This window comes from Rhizopus microsporus (assembly GCF_002708625.1).
Source record: "Rhizopus microsporus ATCC 52813 unplaced genomic scaffold scaffold_31, whole genome shotgun sequence".
Classification (NCBI taxonomy): domain Eukaryota; kingdom Fungi; phylum Mucoromycota; class Mucoromycetes; order Mucorales; family Rhizopodaceae; genus Rhizopus; species Rhizopus microsporus.
Window position 1 is genome coordinate 146,635 of NW_019671946.1, and position 19,838 is coordinate 166,472.

The following is a 19,838-nucleotide window of genomic DNA, read 5'->3' on the forward strand; positions in this document are numbered from 1 at the left end:
AATAAAATAAAAAGGGGTTCAAAAACAGATAATTTTAATAAGGGGGGGCGTAAAGTGTGTTGATATCAAACAACAAATAATTGTTAAAAATATATACAAGTGTCATTTCTCCTCTACCTCTTTTTTTATTTTTTTTTTGTTACTTTTTTTATAGTTTGGACCACCCTTAAATAAGGAATAGCTCCTTAATATTATATCTCCTTAAATGATGTCTATTCTCAAGTCATGTTTCAAATCAGTAAATAAAACCAAGTTGGAATCATTAGCTCAAGGTAATCCAAAAAGATAAAGCATAGATAGACTTTTACTTCATCTATATGCAGATATTAGTTATGTTGCGATTGGTTCAAGGTTTATCAAACTCATCAAACATTCTATTTATATTTATATTTATTTATGTTTATATAATCATAGAATAAGCCATTTGATCGATGTATGTTCAGTGAATATGGATCAAGCAAAAATTTTATTAGATATAAGAAAAGTACAAGGAAAAAAAAAAGCTTTTTAAATACCGAATATCAATCATATATATAGGACCACCCTTCACTCGTTCTACTCCAATTCAAGGATCGGTTTACATTTGTTTGTCACAAAAAAAGATTAAGAGAATACATTGAATCGACATTAAATAACAATGTTCAATTGACCTTTGTTGATGTTCAAGACAAAGAGCCAATCAAGGTAAAACCAGTCTCTTTTCTTATTTGTTCACTCATATTATTCAAATAGACAAACTCAGTACCCAGTCAGTTAGTTTATTGGTTACAGAATCAGTTATTACCTTTTTTGTCAAATCAAGATACACTTTACTACTCTCCCATCATTCCAACTTGCATGGTAGCAGTGACTGGTTATATATTAGAATATCCCGTTGTCTACACAACCCACCTTGTCACCGATGATCCTCGGGCTGAGTTGGATGAGTGGGAAGTAAGAACTAACTGCTTGGGAAATCGAACATTAAAGGTGTTTCAAGTTTGGGTGTCAAATCATTTATTGATGAGCTTTAGCATTCCTCAAGGTTTAGATATTGATAACAAAGAAATAGAACAGGGCCTTCAAACCAGATATCCAACATGCCAAATAAGATCACATACAGTCAAGATGGATAGGTTCGCACTTTAATATTTATTACTATTGTTATCATTAGTATTAGTATTATAATTTTCTACATAAAAAACATCAAACGATCAGTTATGTGGTTTGTGACGTTTGGGACAGTTCCATGCTATGTGACCAGTAACTCCACAGAATGAGCAACCTGTATTGACTTGATTTGAATGAACCATGTGATAGATCTATAAAATGTATAGTTTCTCCTTCTTCTTTCTTGTGTATATATGTGTGTAGAGGTGCAATGAAAAATGAAAAAAGTGGCATCTGTCCTTTTTATACCCCACAATATCACGGACCGACTACTAACTTTATTCCCTATTTGTTTTCTTTCCCTCTTTAGAATTTATATTCACACGGTGATGACAGCATCCACACAGAGAGACCAAAAAGACAGATGAGGAACGCTCTGGTTACTTTTCCCCAAGGCAAGCCCTTTTTGCCTCGGTTTTCAGCTTTTGAAACATGTACAAGGAAGTTTTTTTAAAAATAAAGTTTGTCTTTTTTCCAATCTTTAACTCTGGTGTTTCCCGAGCTGAATAAAGAAGGCTACCTTGATTATTTTGCACATCATTTTTATTTATTTTGCGCCATTGATAATTAAAGTCATCACTTGTTTACGCGGATTCAGTAAAGACATGAGTGATTACGTGATAGTGACGCTTTCTGCTGGAACCAAAAGAGCGACTTTTGGAAGGGGGCATGTACCTACTTTTGATCCATCCAGATTATACCTGACGTGCATATTGAATCTTGCCTCAATATAAACACAGTTACTGCTTTGATCTCGTGTTCTCACTGCTTTTCCTTTTTAGCATTTTTTCCGTTTCTTTCTCCCTTGCTTGATCAAAACTTTCAAGGCATTTTCGACATGCTACACAGTTGTCTAGCTTTTGTAAACAAATGCATTGAATTGCCGCTTTGGAGAATGTACGACTATTTACCATAAGCAATAGAACCAGAGACACGAGTTATTCAAGGCGATATAGAACAGTAAGTGCGATGGAAGATGCCTGTAATAGATACATTCTTCATGGAAGGCGCCAAGCCATAGAAAAACGACTTGCACACATAGAGCACCGATGATAGCACTAGATAACGACTATTGTGCGAGCAACAATTGTATGACCATCAGTTATTCGGTCTTGTAGAACAGCGAGAAAAGAAATAATGGAATAGACTAGTACGAACCTTGCACAGCTTCTTCTGATTCACCAGCAATACCAAACATCTCAGAAAGAGAGAGAGAGAGGTTGTACGTTGAAGGGCCATGCTTATGATATCTGAGAGATCATTGCCTTTGTTGAATGAAACATCGTAGGTGTTTCCTGAAATCTTTAGTAAAATAACTGTTACTGACAAGGAATGTACTGAGCACGTGGCAGATTATCCTTGTACTTTAGATTCTTCATAAAAATGCTTGATACGTTGTTAATTTACAGCTTTAAAAGACTTGGTCAAACTTCAGCCTTTATTTGTAATGATTCCCTTCTCTTTTCCTAGTGGCTAAAATCGTACTCTTGGATTTGATAGGTAAATAACCATTGGCCAATCACATTGCAACTTAAGTTTTTTTTTACGCGACTTTTTATCCTTTAATTTGTTGGTGTCCTGAATTTTTTTATTTTATTTTTTGTACTTTTTGTTACCTGATTATGTTTTCAAATTTTGAAGGGTTCAGAAAGAGGCCCATTGTCACTTACTCACGCAAGGCTCGCGTATTAAAGCCAGAGACGCCCAAGGCAGATCTACCTTCACCTCCATATGACTCTTCTCCCCCTGTCGTACAGTCCTCCCTATCATCCTCTTCTAGTTCTTGCAGTGACTTGGCAGTTGAAGAAAAAGAGAATGACATATTTGATTTCCCAGAGGAAGAAGCAGAGATAGAGTTGATGGTAGCCTCCACTAGACACACGCCATCATCACCAAAGCCAACAACAATATGTCGGCCTCGTAAGAAACCTAAACAGCAAAACAAAAAGACGACAAAAACAAAAGCTGTAGGAAAAAACCTCGTCCCTCTCAAATCGACAATTCACCCAATATCTCACCCAATAACTCATACTGTATCTTATCCAGTAACTGAACCAGCAACTGACCCAATATCTTACCCTGTATCTTATCCAGCAATTGGCCCAGCAACTGTATCAGGACAACAACAGTCGTATAATCATAGTAACTCTATAGATTCTTATGATGTATTTGCATTTGATCCTGCCCCTTATCAACCACGTAATAAATACATCTTACCACAGCAACAACAACAACAAGTATTACCTTCAAATACATTGTATTCTTCTATAATAACTACAAACATATTCAACGCACCTTCTCATATACCAATTTTTAACACGCACTTTAACCATATGCAACCATTATCATATCTTCAACCAATGCAGCAACAGCCACTACAACAACAGCCACTACAGCAACAGCCACTACAGCAACAATCATTACAGCAACAGCCACTACAGCAACAGCCACTACAGCAACAATCATTACAGCAACAATCATTACAGCAACAGCCACTACAGCAACAATCATTACAGCAACAATCATTACAGCAACAGCCAATACAACAGCAATCAAAAAAGAAAAATCTAGTAGCACATCTAAAGACGGCGAACGGAGAAAAAGAAAATATACCGATAGTAAGAGAATACGACTTCTCAGATGAAGAAGATATCGTGCCACAGCTACCCTTAAAGCAACCTATAGTTCAAGTCGATAGAAGTGCATCACCAGAGTTAAGCTATGAAGAGAGAATGGAAAAAGAGTTGGAATCTATAATGAAATCAGAGTTTGGAGAATCAAAAGAACAAGAAACAACAGAAATTAATCATAGACCAAGATATCAACCATTAAACGAAATTAAAGTTAAAGTGACATATACCAAACGTGTAAAACAATAAAGAAAAATTATCGCTTTTTATTTGCCCAATATTCAGACAGCATTTTTTCACATTCTTCTATTGTTCCATCCGGATTATCAAGTTGCCACTTCATTTGCACCTCTAATAACCCTGTGATATCAGGTCCTGGCCTTACACCAACCACTTCAGCTACTCTCTTTCCATTGATCAGATGCTTCCATTCATAGCAGTTTGTGATGCCGTATTCCTCTGCTCTCTTGATCAGATCTACGTACTTTTGACATACACCATTGTCAATTTGGATTTCTTTAGGTTTGCTCCAAGGTGCATTAGGATACACATCCAAAAGTTCCTTTATGGCCGCACACTTAATCGCTGTCTTCCATGTCTCTTTTAGTTCACGAATGATCATGCCCAGTTCTGCACGTTTGATCTGTCGTTGTGTATTTTCTTTGGCCAATTCTGCCAAAACAGGAATTCCTTGGAAAATGCTTGATACAGTTTTGATATCTGCATTATTTGTCTTTATAGAATCACGCAACACGCTTTGGACACCAGGATAGAATCGTTTCTTTTGCTCAACAGTTACACCCAGGAATGGCAAGACACTGGCTGTCAAGAACATTGTTCTTTTTTCTGCTTTACTTGATGGCGTCAACGCTGTCTCCTGTTGTTCTAGCCAAGTGACAGCACCTACTGCATCCACGGCCATTTGATCACTACCAACGGTTCCACTGCTGATATCTTCAGGTGCCTTCATGACAATAGGGTAGAGCTCGAGTTGCTGAATAAGCTCAAGTGCCAGGAGCGGATGAGGGCCACTTATCATCTTGTCAAATTCTGTTCCAATACGCTCTCGACTGATCTTATGAATCAATGCGTTCTTAATCTGTGGATGTTTGGCTGCCTCACAAAGCTCAGGTGTCATTTGGAAGTTAAATCGGCTGGCAAAACGGATGCATCGGAGAACACGAAGAGGGTCATCGTGAAATGTTTCGAATGGTTCAAGTGGTGTACGGATGATACCATAAATTAGATCATGAATACCCTAAAACATCAAATTAATATATACGCGTCATATGTATAAATTGCTGATATATTTACGCGTTCAGTAAAGTCTTCAACCTCGTTTGTGTTTACATTGTAGAATAAGCTGTTGATCGTAATATCACGACGATATGCATCTTCTGTAGGTGTACCAAATGTCTAGTATACAAGAATGAGAATGACTATGCGCTTTTTTTTTTGTTTGCTTACAATTTGGCTTGGTATACGACTATCTGGTTCATAAGCCTCTGTACGTAAATTACAGAAATCGACATCACGATCAAACAGTTTTGTTGTAGCAGTTTCCAAGTGTTTCGACTTTTCTGGATTGCTATCGATCTTGGCAATATTTCTGGTAGCGACACCCTGATTCTTGAGATGCTCATTAACAAAAGTAGCGAATTCATAGCCCATCATATCATTCACAGCAACATCCAAATCATTGCATTCATTTCCAAGGAGCTAATATGTTTTTTGTTTATAATTACATCATGCTCTTTGAGTTTATAATCATAGCTTACCTTATCGCGAACCCAACCACCAGCAATTCTAGATTCAATTTTAGGTAAGTCAGGTCTCTTTTGTGCGATTAGCTCGGAAACACCTTGAAGTACTTTACATATTTTGTCTTCCACTTCAGTTAACTCAATTTTCATAGTTGCCCCATTCTTGGCAACACCGTAGACTTTAGTACTCATTATTCTTTTTTGAAAAAGACGGTTTAATGACGGAAAAAGAACAGTTGTCAGACTGAACATAAAAAAAAGCCTTTCAAATTTAAATATCACAAAAAAAAGGGGGGAGGACTGTGATGTTTGCTCAAGTTGCTCCAAGAATAATAATGCATCTTTTTCTCATCTTAATAATAGTTTAATCAGTACATATATTATCATTACTGAAAGTCTTTGTCTTATTGAGTGCACACTTGCTTGGATGAAGAATTATAATACTAAATCAACTAAAAACATGGTTGGCGGAAGTAGTTGACACGGAATTATAGGTACAAGAGAATGTTATGAATACCAACACTATGGATTCTAAGTTAACTAAAGATACTAGTTTAGCGAATACTAAATAGTCAAGAATAGATAACATAGATTACCATCATCCACAAAAACAATAACCAAGGAAAATATGCCATGACTTTTGTCATCAAGAGCCTGACAGTACAATGAAAAGGTCTGATAAAACGGAGTCTGTAAAAAACAAGATGATTGGCTATAATTTAGCTTTTTTTTATCATAAATCAAGTGTGTGCAGCAGTTAAGCGCATTCGTTTGTAATTTCCTTATTTACACTTTTTTCTCTCTTTCTTTTTTTATTTCATATTTAAATGTTCTTGTGATATGGAATTGAATAAAAGAAAAAAGAATAAACACATCATATTTGCTTTATAAAATGCAACAACAGATAATCATAAACGTAATGTAATAAAAAAAGAGAGAGAGGGGCATGATATTAACATAAATGGACACAGTCTCAATTAAAAATTATAGTAGAGGAGGCAGAGAGTAATGATGATACGATGCAGTTCAACGTCACTTCCCCTGAATCATCCATTCACAATGATAATACTCCTCTCAACACTTTACATCGTGAGTCATTTTGCATTTATTTCTCTTTTTTTTTTTTCCTTTTTCCTTTTTTCTTTACTCATTTCTTTTAACCATGATTGTAGCTAATGATGCGATCATTACATTATCAAAAAGAAAAAGAAGAATAGGAACAATGGAAAAATTTGAAGACACACAGCTTGAATTAAATCAGATAATTTCGAGAACAATAACAAATTACCGCATACAAAATGGCGATGATGATGTTGATACCCTTTTATCCTACTTGATGCACCATGCTGAACAACTAAAATCATTTTCAATCGACTTGTTAACAACTGAAGGGAAATTTCGAGAGTTTCAGTCATTACAGCTGTCGATCATGGAAGAATACGAACTTCGAGAAAAGGCTTATCAGCAGAGAATTGATGAATGCGAACAGGTCTCTCGTCAACAGTTGGAGCTCATCAACAATTTAGTCGAGCTATATCATGATTTAGGGCCTAAGCAACAACAGCAATTTGGCAGCAGTCATGATAACCATAGAAGGTCATTCATGACGACATCAACGTGGCAGAGCTCAGAGCAAGATTACTATAGAAGCAATAGCACACGTGCAACGAGCGTCAACAGCTTCTATGGCAACCCAAAATGTGTTGAGCTACAACAGAATCAGGAAAATAATTTAAGATACAAGATGAGCCTATTGATAGGAGGAATAGTCGGCACCGGAGAGGCCGTTCATTCATTCGACAATCAAAACGGAATAAGAGAGTTTATTATTGCAGGAACAGGTATCGTTGCTTCAACTAGATACAGTTATATGCTTCATCTTGACCAAAGTTTACGCCATCAGTTCAAATTACTGCCCAAGTTACTATGGATACCAGATGATCAAGTCGAATACTGTCAGCTTGATACCTGTTTTACTCAATTCTCTTTATTACAAAGGAAGCATCATTGTCGAAGGTAAAGGAAATAACCATCTCGCCTGAAAATATTTTTCACTAATTTGATTTATTATTATAGATGTGGCAAAATCTTGTGTCATAAGCATAGCTTAAACCAGTTACCATTATTTTCATCCGTAGAACAAAAGGCATTAGATTGGCATCGTGTATGTGATGCATGTTTTCATGAGTTAATTTTGATACCTGTCATTGTATAAACTAATCATCATCGCGTATTTATATGTGTAAATATTGTAAATAAATGAATTTTAAAATAATAGTAGTAATGAATAAAAATAACGTACTATATTATGTACAGCGCATTAAATGCAGGAGCACCGTGGCTCCTTTGAGGGTCCTGAAGGGGTTAGAGGGTTTTCATTGTTATGTTTTGATTTGTAGATTCATAAATGGTTTTGAAGCTCTTCATGATGCTATCAAAGGCATTTTTTTCTTAGCCAGCAAAGACAGAAAATATAGTATAGAACATATTCTGAATGGCTACAGATAGTTTTTCTTTATCCTTTTCGAAAGAGGAGAAAGAATAGGTTCTGCTGAAAAACCCTTCTTAGATTGTCTTTTTGTTACACTGTCGTTGTTTTAAAAAAGGGGTCAACATGTAATAAGGGACACCAACGCTTCATGTATAAGCAGCTGTCAATAATTTTAATATATTTAGTAATAATAATAATGATAATAATAAATGGTATAGCAACGATGGTAATGTACATAAAGGAAATTTATTATTCAACAACGCTGAGTTCAGTAGATGATTCGGGTTCATCAAGTAAGCCAGTTACTGACTTTGAAGGTATCTTGACTGGCTGAATATCTAAATCGATATCACTGTAACTGCTACTACTACTACTAGATGACGATGAGGCAGAAGGCGTTTGTTGTTTCTGTCGCTGCTGCTCTATCTTTTGAAGCATATTTGTCGTACAAACTGCCACGATATCGTTTTGTAAATTAGCCAATTCTTCATCGTGAGGCTACATATTATTATATGATTAGTATAATACAGGAATTGTTTATAGTTATCACTTACGGGAATATTGATATCGAGAAATGTAAGGGTATGATTCATTTTAATGGATATTGAAAGAGCCAAGATGCCAGCCATGTCTATCTGAGGATTCCCTGACAGGTCTAATCGGCTCAGGCATGTATTCTCCGATAGCGCTTCTGCCAAGGCAATAGTCGCAGCAGAATCGAGTTGTGTTTCTGACAAGTTTAAGCTCTGTAGCCCACGGTTCCTAGCAATGGCAGTTTTCAACTCAAGTATCTAAAAAGAAAAAAGAAAAGTCAGTTATTTTCTATAGTAAAACGTATGATGTATGTGCTTACTCCTTCGTCATTATCGCTTATTAAAGGATTCTTTGATAGATCTAATGACTCCAGACAGTTATTTTCTAATAATGCTTTTGATAATGTAGATAGATTGTGTGATGTTATTTTACAATTTGATAAGCAAAGATGTAAGAGTGTGTTGTTATTAATCAAAGCGTAAGCTAGGATAGGTATCTGAAATTGTTGGCAACCTGATAAATTGATAGTGGATATATTGCTGGAGAGCAAATTGGCTAAATGAATAGTAGATGAAGGTGGTATACGATAATTGCATAAAGATAATGTCGAAAGCCCACCAGGATGCTTTTTGATTCCGTCAGAGAGTAGTTGCAATATTTGAGGGGGTTTTAAAATAAACTCATCCAATTGCAACTTTTCAAGTGAGCCAGCAAGTTGTATTCCTTGTGCAAGGTATTGCATCCCTCTTTTATCGATACTGTTTTTTGACAAATTAATGGATTGAATCTTTTTAGACTATGTGTATTCTTTTTCATTAGTTACTATGACAATATTAAAATGATATAATTTACTTCTTTTATAAATATAGCGATGTATCTATATCCTTTTGACTTTATATTATTCTGTGAAAGATTCAATTCGATAACTGTGTTACTAACTAATAAGCTGCAGAGTAAAATACGAATAGTCTATAAATATATGAGTTACACATTTTCAACATGTCACAAAGAAACCTACTTCATCATCCATTTTACAATTAGACAAGTTTAAATACTTTAAACCAAATTTAAGCATCAAAATATCCGAAAACGATCCTGCATGCTGTAAAGTAATTGTTGCTCCACTTAAATCAATAGTCTCGAGTGATCTAGTACATGTCAGTATAAATATATCCCCGTCTTTTTACAATATCTATATATATATATTTACCGGCAATGCCTCAGGATGTGTCTAAATTGATCAATTACACCTTCACCGTCTCTTTGAATGCAAGCATGGTCATAATAATCTGCCAAACGAACATGTGTCAATTCTTGCTGAATTTTATTTCTAAGCTGTCTTTCTTTTTCATATTCGACATCTCTGGGAGAATCATCAAAAGCGAATGAATGTTCCTCGATGAGATTGCCTACTGAAAAGGTGACTCTTTTCAAGTCATGTTTTCGTAATGAAACACCATCTTCTCTCTCTTGGTTTTCTTCATTTGGCGGGGATAATATTTTAGACTGTATCCGAGATAGCCAACTGTGAGCGACAGGTGTTATAGGTGAAGTACTAGTCGTTGGTCTTTGATTTTCAAGTCTATACTTTAATATACTTTTAGGACGTTTGTTGCCGTGATTCATTGAAACAGGAAAAAGAAAAAACAAAACAAAACAAAAAGAAAAAAGAAAAAAAGAAAAAGATGGTTAATTAACCTCGTGACTTTTTGTTACGTTTTATGCTAAATCTGCGCTTGTACTTCTTCATCATACATTGACCTCTTTGCTGTTTGATATGCTTTTTTTATACCTTTTCCTTTTTTTTTTTTTTTTTACACATTTCATAGTATATAAATTATCACATTAAGTAAAAATACAAAGTAAATAAAACCCTCGAGAGTAAGCTTCTACGTTGAGCTTTGCATTCATGTAAACAAAGCTTATTTTATACACATATTAATATATACATAATGAAAATAATTTACATGCTGAAATATCTGGCAATAGGTATGTTGTTGTTGTCATCTTCCTCAGAATATATTAATAAACCAGGATTATGTCGTTTTAGTTTACAATAGGTTGACCAATTGGGTTGAATGGTTGGGAATTGCTTATCAATAAATAGTTTAGCTGCAGTAACAGGCTTTGGGAACTTGTTTGATTTCCAAACAGGTTGATTATGTTGACAGTTGGAGTAAGACCAAATACGGACATGTCCGTCATCACCTGCAACTAATAGCATCTTGTTATCCAAATCAATATCAAACGCAAGATTGTGAGTAGCTTCATTTCGATGACCTTTTAGGCTGCGAACAGGGTCTGACCTTAGCCTTCGATTATCCCATATATCAATCGAACCATCCATACTGACCGTTAATAGCTGATGACGGTCTAGTTCTGCCATTTTAGTGACTGAAGACGATGCTTCAAACATAAAGTTAAAACGCATCGTGTTCTCTCTCAAGTCCATGAGCTTAATCGAGCCATCCCTTGAACCAACATAACAGTTGGCTGGCTGGTTTTTTGAGAAATGCACATCAAAGACAGATGATCGTACCTTTCTTGATCCTACACGTCTCAGACTGCTTGTTAGCTGGTATAAATGTTTATCTCCACCAATCATGGTACTGTCATAAAAATCGTCTGTTGCTGATGTCCAAAACATATCACGAGACGCAAAGAACATGGCTTCCTCTTTAAGCTCTGTTGCTGATGAGGGTAAGTCTAATACATGGTCAATATCTCGTATAGATGTTCCAGCATCGTCCAAGAAATGAGAAATCTCTTCTGTTGACAATGGTCTCTGTTTAGGTATAGCCATTCTTCGCATCGTTGAATCACTTGTGCTTAGTAAGACGGTGTCATAGTCTTGGCTGGCATTTTTAAAGCTATAGTGAACAGAGGTTATGGTCGTATACTCTTCCAAGCTGTATCGACAATGCCCACGTCTCCATATTTGAAAGCTTGGATTTATCTGGTACCCAATGTTATACAACAGTCGATGCTTTGAAGCAACCAGCATGTTGCCGTAGTTGGGCGCACTTGTCATGATCACTTTTGGATCCTCAAAATCTTTGTTCAAAATAACCTTGCTCTGAGGTTTTATAAAAGTCAAGAGTGTGGCAATGTGACCATTGATCGTCACTTGGGGATTCATTCCAGTCGCTCTTTGTCTAAAAAAGTCTCCAAGTGTTGGTACAATAGGCTTTGATTTTTTAGTAGCCTTCTTTTCTCGTTCTTCTTCTTCTGCAGCAAGCCTTTTCCTTAGTTCAGCCATGCTGTATGGTCCAGAAGAAGTGATCTTGTAATATTTATTTGACTTGACATCAAAGAAGTATCCTGGTATAGCAAACGACATAATACAAAAAAAAAAAAAAAAAAAAAAAAGTGTAGAGAAAGAAAAAGATAAAATTCTGATTGGACCAGATTAGCTTGTTTATTAATGCACAAAAAAAATCTATTTCCAATGGCTATCCTTATGCTTGTTCTTCTTCTTATGGCTAGAATCAGAGTCAGAATCTGAGGAAGAAGAGTCTGAAGATGAGCTAGAGTGCGATCCTCTTCTTTCTTTCTTCTTTTTCTTCTTTTCTCCTTTTTCCTTCTTTTTCTCTTTATGCTCAGACTTGGCACCAGAACTATGGTGTTTTTCAACAGGAGGTGCTTGGTATTGATGATTATCAATTTTGTAGGGTAAATTTTGAGGTTGATGATGCATAGTAGGCATCATAGGCGGCTTTTGATCGTATTTATGCTTCTTTTCTTCTTCTTCTTTCTTTTGATCAAAGTGTTCTTTCAATTCATGAGCTCCCCAAGCAGTTAAGCCAATAGCAGCAGCACCAGCCAGGACACCACCACCATATTTCTAATGGAGAAATGTGTGAGTTATAGTTGTGAGTAAGCAACGATATATTACTTACCATCCAGGTAGGAATCTTTCCTCTGGCCTTGGCTTCTTCAAACTCTTCTTTAGTCATATTTTCTGTATTGATACCGCTTCCAACAGGTGAAGGCATTCCACCACTATCGGCACCATATGAGACAGGAGCAGGTGGTGTAAAAGGAGGAGGATTGCCAGCACCATAGTTCTCGGGGATTGGATTAGCAGGGCCAAGGGAAGAGTAGGAGCTTTGACGGCTCTCTGATCCAAAGTGATGGGAAGTATTAGTTTGAGTGGTACTTTGTTGGTAAGATACTTGTTGACCACCAGCCAGGTTCATATTACCAAAAGATGAAGTGACAGAGCTAATAGTATTTGAACCCTATTACACAGCTTTAGTTCCCTTTCCCCTGTTGGCCCTTCTCACATCTGTTGTCGCATGCTTACATTAAAGGATAAATCCAACTTGAGCTCACCAAAAGGTTGACCATTAGCAGCCGAAGTTAATGCAACCCATTTTGATGCAGTACCTTGGTTGAAGACTTGGTCTAGCTCAACTTTACCATAGGCAAGAAGACCGCCTCTGTTGGGACTTTCATTGACCAATTCAACTGTCAAGACCTTTTGACCTTCAGACACATTACTTGCAAGAATAAAACGAGTAAGATATATATATATATAATGAATAAAGCGCTTAACCTACCATGTCAAGATATTCGACCACATAGGTTCGGGGCCATCAACCGAATGTGTTCTGTGCTTTTCTGATTCATGAAGAAAGCAGCCAATAAAAAGTTTGGCGCCTATATAGGTTTTTCTATTAGACCCTATAATGACCCAGGGCCTTCATAATTTATTTATTTACCTTCAATATGAGCAAGTCCTCGTGCAGTAACTATTTATCATTCATGAATTTTCTGTCATTCTTCTTTTCTCCTCTCTTTACCTGGAGCAACGGTAAGCTTTCCGACAGCCATAGTTTGTTTTTTTAAAAAAGAGAAAGTAAAGAGAAATAAAAGAGAAAAGGGAAATTGGTTATTTCTATTTTTATAATGCTTCATTAACAAATAAGCAGATGAGCGCGAGGCTGATAATTCGGAAAGCGAAATATAAAGTGTTGGGTGCCAAGATTTTAGCGTGTGGCATATTTTGATTGTAGGATCTAATGTGGCTAGTACAGTACCGCCTGTGCCAAATGGCGGTACCAAAAAAAAACTCTGCTGTTTTTGTCTCTCCAGTTTGAGGTTTTTGCTATCGCCAACCAGCAATAAAGCCTCTGCCCAATCAGTGGCTATCCAAAGCTCAAACGGTGGTTTTGCACTGTAGATTATACCTGGATACACCCAGTTATTGGTTCACATCTGGTAGAGGTCAGCAAGTAGACATATTGTAACTCATCCTCATAATTCATATAAATAAGATGCACGTTTTGATTCTATTCTCACAGGTCAGAAAAAATAATCTCTTTCTCCCACTAACAGTCGTTACACACCACTTTTAATCTTACAGACTTTACTGCTGGTTGGATGAGAGCAATCGCAAGTCAAAGCGTACAAAACTGCAAAGAGTTTTTTGAGTACCGCCATTTGGCACTGGTGGCACTATACACCACGCAATACCTGGTTTTGTTTCTGTGCTACAGTAATACACATACATATATATATATACCAAAAGCAAACTCTTAAGCGATACTTCTCTCTGCTTTATTTAAATACAAAAACAAAACTATAAACTTGAAACGGACTTTATGTGTAACTCAGCCAAGCGCGCATTACGAAAAGGTCACTAGTTCTTTTTTTTTTTGTTTTCTTTCTTTTCTTTCTTTATTTCTAATTAATCAAAGGAATATGAGCTATAACAATTATCAAAACCAAGGTGAAGCTGCCAGTTACTTGGGGCAACCCAATCAAGGTAAAGCTATATACCTTGTAATTTCAACTTATTTTCTAACACTTTGTAGGCTATCATCAAGAGAGTCAATATCATTATGCACCCGAAGAAAGCAGTCATGAATATAACGCATTACTCTCAAACATCATGGGCAACACCTCGAGCCATCAACCTGCTCAAGATCATGAAATTCGAGCTGCCCAGCAGCATTATGAACAGGTTATCAATAATCCCGGTCAGAATAATTCTGCTGAAGCTGTTGGTAATGCTGCAGCTGTTCAAGCATTACAAAGAAGCCAGCAAACTGGCGGTGGCATGGGGGATATGATAAAGATGGCCATGTCAATTGCTTCTAATCTATCAGGTGGTGGACATAGTACTGGAGGTGGTGCCGGTGGAGCAGGTAAAAGCCAGGCTATTCAGCAAGCTGCCATGATGGCAGTCAAACTGTACATGTCCAAGCAGTCATCAGGTGGAGGACAACAGCAAGCTGGAGCTGGAGGAGCTCTTGGTGGTTTACTAGGTATGCTGATGGGTTCTTCTGGTGGAAGCGGTCAACAGCAACAAGCTCAGCATTCCTCTTCAGGTATGGGTGGAATTGGTGCCATGGTTGGTTCATTGCTTGGTGGCGGAGGTCATTCTCAACAGTCTGGTCAACAGCAACAACAAAGCCACGGCTACTCCCAACCATCAAATAACAACTATCCTCCTCAACAAAGTCATAATCAAAATAATAGCAGCTACTATCCTCCACCACAACAAGGCCATAACGCTGGTTATGCTCAACAAGCCTATGGGCAACCGCAACAAAGCTATGGCAATCAAGCGCCCTCTCAGGCACAACAGCACCAATCACAAGGGAGAACAGATTATGCAGCTCTTGCTTCAGGTTTAATGAATAAGATCTTCAAGTAAATAAACTAGTCTTGACCGTTCCTTAAATTTATTTTTGATATACGATTACCGGATTTTACTTTACCGTTGGAGCAACAATCATTTGCAAAGACAACCGAACCTTTGAAAAATACTACAGGATTGCGACTAAATAAGCCGCCGAAAACAATAAAGAAAGCTTAATATAGTTTCCTGTGAAAGGGTGAATCGTCTTAATTATCCAAGACTTTAAATGAAAAAAGCTAATTTCCTAATGTTTCCAACAGAAAACTCTCTTGTATGCAAGCCTTCGATCGCAATCTTTTGAATGAGAGCTCGTATCTCTTTACAAAGAAAAAAAGGTTCAATCAGATCAGGCTGAGAGTCTGCAACACAAATCGTGATGTCTATTTTCATTTCTCTCACTTTAATTTCATCTGCTAATCTGTATGCAACTTGTACATGGAAAAAAAGACTGAGAAGAAAAACTTTTAAATGAACGGAGCCTAAATTAATGTAGCATCCTGCATTGGCTTTTTCTAAAGGCAAAGGTCTTGTTTTTTTCTTTTTTTCTTCTTTTCGTTTCTTTTCCCTTTTCTTCCCTTCACTACTTTATTATCACACACACACACTCTCTCTCTTTGGCTCCTTTTTGTTATCATTTGGGGGTCTTTTTATTACATTTGAGCTGTGGAAAAAATAAAAAAATAATATCTCAGCAACCTCAGCCTGCCTCAGGACTCTTTACTCTTTTTTTCTCTTATTTTCTAGCCCTTACTCTCACAGATGGCAGCAAGTGATCATAGTGGCCTTCCTCTTATTCCACTATCCCCTATTGCTCAATCGTACATTCTCTGCTCGAATGCTCTTTCGCAAGCATCTGAAAAACTAAATGAAGCTAAACAAAAGATTCCAACGGTTGATGATACAACACGTCTTATACGAAATGTAGAAGTTGAAAGACTGCGACTTGATACACTAGCTCGAAAGATGCAATCTGTTGAGGCAGCAACTGCTTTCTTTTGGGATTCAGATACGCTAGCTCGTCAAATAGCTATTATCGACTGCCAGTTATATACCAGTGTATTGTTGAACAAGAGAGCACTTTTACAATTAGACCAGAAGCAGACAAAGCTTTCTCATCTTGTTGACTTCCACAGATACTTGACTCACAGTATGGCTCATCAGCTCATCTACTGGGCTGAACTCACTAAACCCAACAACACTTCTACACCTGCTGTTGTACCACCTGTTCGTCCAAAGGATAGTCTCGTTGCGCACTTGATACGAGTTGCCTATCTACTCTTGCATGCCTATCGTGACTTTTCTGGGTTTGCTGCCATCATGAAGGCTCTTACACTGCCTGAAATCCGCCGATTAAAGAGAATATGGCAACCATGTTCTTCACGTACCAAGGAAATGTTCCGTGATTTGGCTCAAATTATATCCCCTGCCAACAACTACCAGGCCTACCGGAATGTTCTTCGCAGTAAGCTTGAGCTCTATCTTTACATTCACCATCGCAAAGAAGGCAGCAATAGTAGCGGTAATATGATGATTGCCATTCCGTGGATTCAAGCTCACCTCTCGTCTATTCAGTCGATTGTAACCATCTATACTGCTGGTGATAATGAAGACCAGCAGATGTTGGGTGGAGATATTGTGTTGTCTACCCCTGGAGCTCACAAGATGGATATTGAAATCTCCATTTTAGAACTTTGCCAGCGCAATTCTACCATTAGCGATTCTTTATTGGAGGATATACTCTCGAATTCTTCAAGTGATAAAAAGAAAAGTCAAAGATCGTCAATAGCTGCAGCATCAAAACCTATTCACCTCGAAGGTCTTCGCACTGCCGTCATTCCGACATCTAACTTGAACCACCTTGCACCCGGCGACCTGCTTGTGCATCACTGGCTTGTGTCTCGTGTTTACCTTCGTAAAGATCAACTGATCGATGAAAGTATGGAAGTCGAACCTTTGAAGCAAGGGGAACAAATTGCTTGTGAAGAGGATGACCTTTTCGACGTTCAGAAATATATGCCACCAGTTAGTGCTTCAATTTCAAGACGTACAAGCTTCGTATTACAAACATCTCCGACTCTTGGTGGCAACGAAGTTGAGATGGTTGCAGAAAATGACGTATCGGAAGAAGATGTTGTTGTCAACCAGAAATCCATCGACCCAAGTTCAGAACTCAAGGATAGTAACCATGATGATGATAGTGATGACGAAAACAGTAGTCATGATAACAACAACAACGACAACAGCAATGACAACGGCGGAGTAACTGAAGCTCCAAAAGCAGAAAGTCTAAAACCTAATACTGATAATAATAATAAGAGTAATAATAATAATGAAGCATCAGTCAAACACGAGGTTACACCACATCAGATACATAACCAAGATGAAAAGAGCACACCAGAAACTTCCAAGGAAGTGGAACACAGTGATAAGAAGGAATCACCAAAAGAAAATGAAGGAAAGAGCACCTCTGTTGCTTCCAAGACGTCAACTGCAGCCAGTAAACCAAAATCAACCCTGTCTCCAACTGCACGAGAATTCATACCTCACGGATTGATCAAGGCCAAGGCTCAGAGCAACACATCATTGGCATCAGAAGAAAAATGGTCAGGATATCCAGTGAATGAAGATGACGACAATGACTCAGAGACATGGAAAGGATACCCTGTTCCAAAATCAGGTAGCTTAATCGAAGAAGAAGACGAGGAAGAGGTCTGGAAGGGTTATCCTGGACCTAATAGCAGCACAGACAGTCCAAGGAGAGCATCATCTCAGTCAGAAACATCTGAAGAATGGAAAGGGTATCATGCTACAAAAATGGAAGCGGTCTGGCAAAGAGAAAGCGCAATGAAAGTTCAAGAGTATGAATGGCAAGGCTACACTCTAGAAACTTACAATGAAGATGAACTTGATTCTAGTACTATGATGGATGGTGAGTTTGAAAAGTCTCGAAAAGCGCGCGGACAACAAGGTAACGGAGACAAGCTGTTGGAGGACTTCCAGAGAAACAGAAATGTGATGATTAAATAAATAAATAACAATATACCCTCCTTTTATATCTACTTAAAAAGATAATCAAGCGATTTATTTTTCTATTCATTAGCCAAACTCTTTTTACGTTCTTTTGCTGCCATAGATGCAGCCCTTGTATGTGTGCTGGCTGATGTATCTTCGTCTGCAGTTTTGAATATCCTTATCTGCTCTGTTGCGTCATCTAGCATTTCTTTTGCCATCTGATACACTTCAGTGCCTTCTGTATTATACATTAGTGAATTAGTCAACATAAGTATCACATCTCTTTCAAATTCGGTAGTTGTATTTATTAGCTAAGGCGCATAGTTAATACCCTATTTTTATTTTATAGTGCACTTACTCCATCCCTAATTCGGTTCTTTATTGTTTTCAAATCCATGGGTTTCTTTACAATATCATAATATTGAGGAGCAATGGACTCCTTAATTGGATTCATAAACATCGTACCGTTCTTATGATTCGCAATTTCTCGCCAAAGCAAGTTGATATTCTTCAACCAGGATTTATGCCTTGGGTCTTCCTTGCTCAACTTTTTACTGTGACTACCACTGCGTTCATTTGTTGGCGTAGGTGCATTACTTTCACCTGCACCACTTTCTTCTCCATCTCTTGTATAGTCTATTTCAGCAGGAGTCGTGCCTTGGCTGACATCCAGATCTTAAACAAAGTTTTGAATATGAGTATGCTCTCCTCTCTCCTTATGATCTACTTACCTGTGGAGTATTCCGTTTTTGTTGTATCTGCGTTCAAGGGTTCATTCTCTATCTCACTTTCAGCATTAGCTTCCTCACGATTATCTAATCTACTACGTTTTAATTGAAGTTCCTCCGACATAGCTATGTCTTCTGCTTGGCGTTTCTGCGCCATTCGTGAACTTTCCTCAGTGCTAAGCTCTAATATTGATGTTGGTTCCTCAGCAGAGACAACAGTGTCCCTCTCGTTGGATGTGTCTCTTATTTTTGATGGCTCTGATTCTTTTTCTGGTTCATCTACTGTCTCTAGTTTTGCTTTTGGCGATTCCTCTTGTTGTGGTTGCTGTGATGCATCTAACTCAGTAGAAGATTGCAATGTCTGTTCAATATCGTTTGTTTGCTTTTCTTGTTCTGGCTGCACTGGTGCATCTATATTTGATGCTTGATCTACATCATTATCAATCGCTGACTGTTGCTCTCGATTATCGTTGATATCTTCTTGTCCGAGTTGCTCTCGATCTGTTGATTGTGCTATTTCCTCATTCTGCTTATCTTCGTTTTCGGCAATAGCCATTTCTTCTGTTTTCTTTTCATCATTGCTCGCGTTTATTTCTTGAGTTTCTTTTATTTCCAAAGACTCCGAAAGATGTTCCTCAGACTGATCTTCCTTTTTTATGTCCTCTTTGCTATTTTTCAACAACTGATTATCCCATTTTCCGGCGCGTATCTCCTCAATTTCAGATACGAGTGCCAAGAACTTTTCTTCATCTTCGCTTATCTCCTTTTTTAATTCTTCTAGTCGTTGTGTATAAAGTTGTCTTGCCAAACGTACGACGACTGGCATATCCTGGGTTGTAAGAGACTGTTGTTGACGCCTACACGATAAAAAAAACAAGGGTA

The 19,838-nt window shown here is 37.5% G+C and overlaps 10 protein-coding genes across 10 annotated transcripts; 5 read left to right on the forward strand and 5 right to left on the reverse strand.

Moving 5' to 3' along the window:
- Positions 1 to 110: 110 nt before the first annotated feature.
- Positions 111 to 1,163, forward strand: RHIMIDRAFT_96114 (uncharacterized protein). Its single transcript, XM_023615932.1, has 5 exons — positions 111 to 272; positions 324 to 351; positions 415 to 484; positions 538 to 684; positions 733 to 1,163. The coding sequence occupies exons 1-5, from the start codon at positions 206 to 208 to the stop codon at positions 1,126 to 1,128; spliced, it is 708 nt and encodes a 235-aa protein (XP_023461441.1). The 5' UTR covers positions 111 to 205; the 3' UTR covers positions 1,129 to 1,163.
- A 1,608-nt stretch (positions 1,164 to 2,771) lies between these two features.
- Positions 2,772 to 4,028, forward strand: RHIMIDRAFT_242389 (uncharacterized protein; the record flags this gene model as incomplete). Its single annotated transcript, XM_023609768.1, has 1 exon — positions 2,772 to 4,028. One exon carries the CDS (start codon positions 2,772 to 2,774, stop codon positions 4,026 to 4,028), a length of 1,257 nt encoding a protein of 418 aa, XP_023461442.1.
- A 7-nt stretch (positions 4,029 to 4,035) lies between these two features.
- Positions 4,036 to 5,692, reverse strand: RHIMIDRAFT_209014 (tRNA adenylyltransferase; the record flags this gene model as incomplete). Its single annotated transcript, XM_023607103.1, has 4 exons — positions 4,036 to 5,037; positions 5,094 to 5,195; positions 5,247 to 5,498; positions 5,558 to 5,692. 4 exons carry the CDS (start codon positions 5,690 to 5,692, stop codon positions 4,036 to 4,038), a joined length of 1,491 nt encoding a protein of 496 aa, XP_023461443.1.
- An 869-nt stretch (positions 5,693 to 6,561) lies between these two features.
- On the forward strand, positions 6,562 to 7,562 carry RHIMIDRAFT_249059 (uncharacterized protein; the record flags this gene model as incomplete). Its single annotated transcript, XM_023610580.1, has 2 exons — positions 6,562 to 6,631; positions 6,715 to 7,562. The coding sequence occupies 2 exons, from the start codon at positions 6,562 to 6,564 to the stop codon at positions 7,560 to 7,562; spliced, it is 918 nt and encodes a 305-aa protein (XP_023461444.1).
- Positions 7,563 to 8,116: 554 nt separating this feature from the next.
- Positions 8,117 to 10,230, reverse strand: RHIMIDRAFT_295723 (RNI-like protein). The gene is made up of 6 exons (XM_023614206.1): positions 9,778 to 10,230; positions 9,586 to 9,715; positions 9,420 to 9,536; positions 8,887 to 9,363; positions 8,588 to 8,824; positions 8,117 to 8,531 (listed from the first exon to the last, which is right to left on the reverse strand). The coding sequence occupies exons 1-6, from the start codon at positions 10,191 to 10,193 to the stop codon at positions 8,283 to 8,285; spliced, it is 1,626 nt and encodes a 541-aa protein (XP_023461445.1). The 5' UTR covers positions 10,194 to 10,230; the 3' UTR covers positions 8,117 to 8,282.
- A 211-nt stretch (positions 10,231 to 10,441) lies between these two features.
- On the reverse strand, positions 10,442 to 11,932 carry RHIMIDRAFT_274084 (WD40 repeat-like protein). Its single transcript, XM_023612434.1, has one exon. It carries the CDS (start codon positions 11,905 to 11,907, stop codon positions 10,531 to 10,533), a length of 1,377 nt encoding a protein of 458 aa, XP_023461446.1. The 5' UTR covers positions 11,908 to 11,932; the 3' UTR covers positions 10,442 to 10,530.
- Positions 11,933 to 11,943: 11 nt separating this feature from the next.
- Positions 11,944 to 13,585, reverse strand: RHIMIDRAFT_316597 (uncharacterized protein). Its single transcript, XM_023615064.1, has 6 exons — positions 13,373 to 13,585; positions 13,292 to 13,321; positions 13,130 to 13,229; positions 12,874 to 13,069; positions 12,467 to 12,808; positions 11,944 to 12,411 (listed from the first exon to the last, which is right to left on the reverse strand). Exons 1-6 carry the CDS (start codon positions 13,485 to 13,487, stop codon positions 12,007 to 12,009), a joined length of 1,188 nt encoding a protein of 395 aa, XP_023461447.1. The 5' UTR covers positions 13,488 to 13,585; the 3' UTR covers positions 11,944 to 12,006.
- A 688-nt stretch (positions 13,586 to 14,273) lies between these two features.
- On the forward strand, positions 14,274 to 15,231 carry RHIMIDRAFT_242395 (uncharacterized protein; the record flags this gene model as incomplete). The annotated part of the gene is made up of 2 exons (XM_023609769.1): positions 14,274 to 14,337; positions 14,387 to 15,231. The coding sequence occupies 2 exons, from the start codon at positions 14,274 to 14,276 to the stop codon at positions 15,229 to 15,231; spliced, it is 909 nt and encodes a 302-aa protein (XP_023461448.1).
- A 744-nt stretch (positions 15,232 to 15,975) lies between these two features.
- Positions 15,976 to 18,243, forward strand: RHIMIDRAFT_242396 (uncharacterized protein; the record flags this gene model as incomplete). Its single annotated transcript, XM_023609770.1, has 1 exon — positions 15,976 to 18,243. One exon carries the CDS (start codon positions 15,976 to 15,978, stop codon positions 18,241 to 18,243), a length of 2,268 nt encoding a protein of 755 aa, XP_023461449.1.
- Positions 18,244 to 18,571: 328 nt separating this feature from the next.
- On the reverse strand, positions 18,572 to 18,781 carry RHIMIDRAFT_208945 (uncharacterized protein; the record flags this gene model as incomplete). The annotated part of the gene is made up of 1 exon (XM_023607097.1): positions 18,572 to 18,781. A coding segment is annotated over one exon (210 nt), but the record flags the coding sequence as incomplete, so codon positions are not given.
- Between the last annotated feature and the right edge of the window lie 1,057 nt (positions 18,782 to 19,838).

Excerpts from the sequence above, each read along its gene's own strand:
- RHIMIDRAFT_96114 (XM_023615932.1), top strand. The coding sequence starts at position 206 with ATGATGTCTATTCTCAAGTCATGTTTCAAATCAGTAAATAAAACCAAG. Across the intron at positions 273-323 it reads GTTGGAATCATTAGCTCAAG|ATATTAGTTATGTTGCGATT; the intron begins GTAATCCAAAAA and ends ATCTATATGCAG. Across the intron at positions 685-732 it reads AAGACAAAGAGCCAATCAAG|ACAAACTCAGTACCCAGTCA; the intron begins GTAAAACCAGTC and ends TTATTCAAATAG.
- RHIMIDRAFT_295723 (XM_023614206.1), bottom strand. The coding sequence starts at position 10,193 with ATGAATCACGGCAACAAACGTCCTAAAAGTATATTAAAGTATAGACTT. Across the intron at positions 9,716-9,777 it reads CACATCCTGAGGCATTGCCG|ATCACTCGAGACTATTGATT; the intron begins GTAAATATATAT and ends GACATGTACTAG. Across the intron at positions 8,825-8,886 it reads TAAGCGATAATGACGAAGGA|ATACTTGAGTTGAAAACTGC; the intron begins GTAAGCACATAC and ends TTTTCTTTTTAG.
- RHIMIDRAFT_274084 (XM_023612434.1), bottom strand. The coding sequence starts at position 11,907 with ATGTCGTTTGCTATACCAGGATACTTCTTTGATGTCAAGTCAAATAAA.
- RHIMIDRAFT_316597 (XM_023615064.1), bottom strand. The coding sequence starts at position 13,487 with ATGAAGCATTATAAAAATAGAAATAACCAATTTCCCTTTTCTCTTTTA. Across the intron at positions 13,070-13,129 it reads TGGTCGAATATCTTGACATG|TAATGTGTCTGAAGGTCAAA; the intron begins GTAGGTTAAGCG and ends TATTCTTGCAAG. Across the intron at positions 12,809-12,873 it reads AGTTGGATTTATCCTTTAAT|GGTTCAAATACTATTAGCTC; the intron begins GTAAGCATGCGA and ends GCTGTGTAATAG.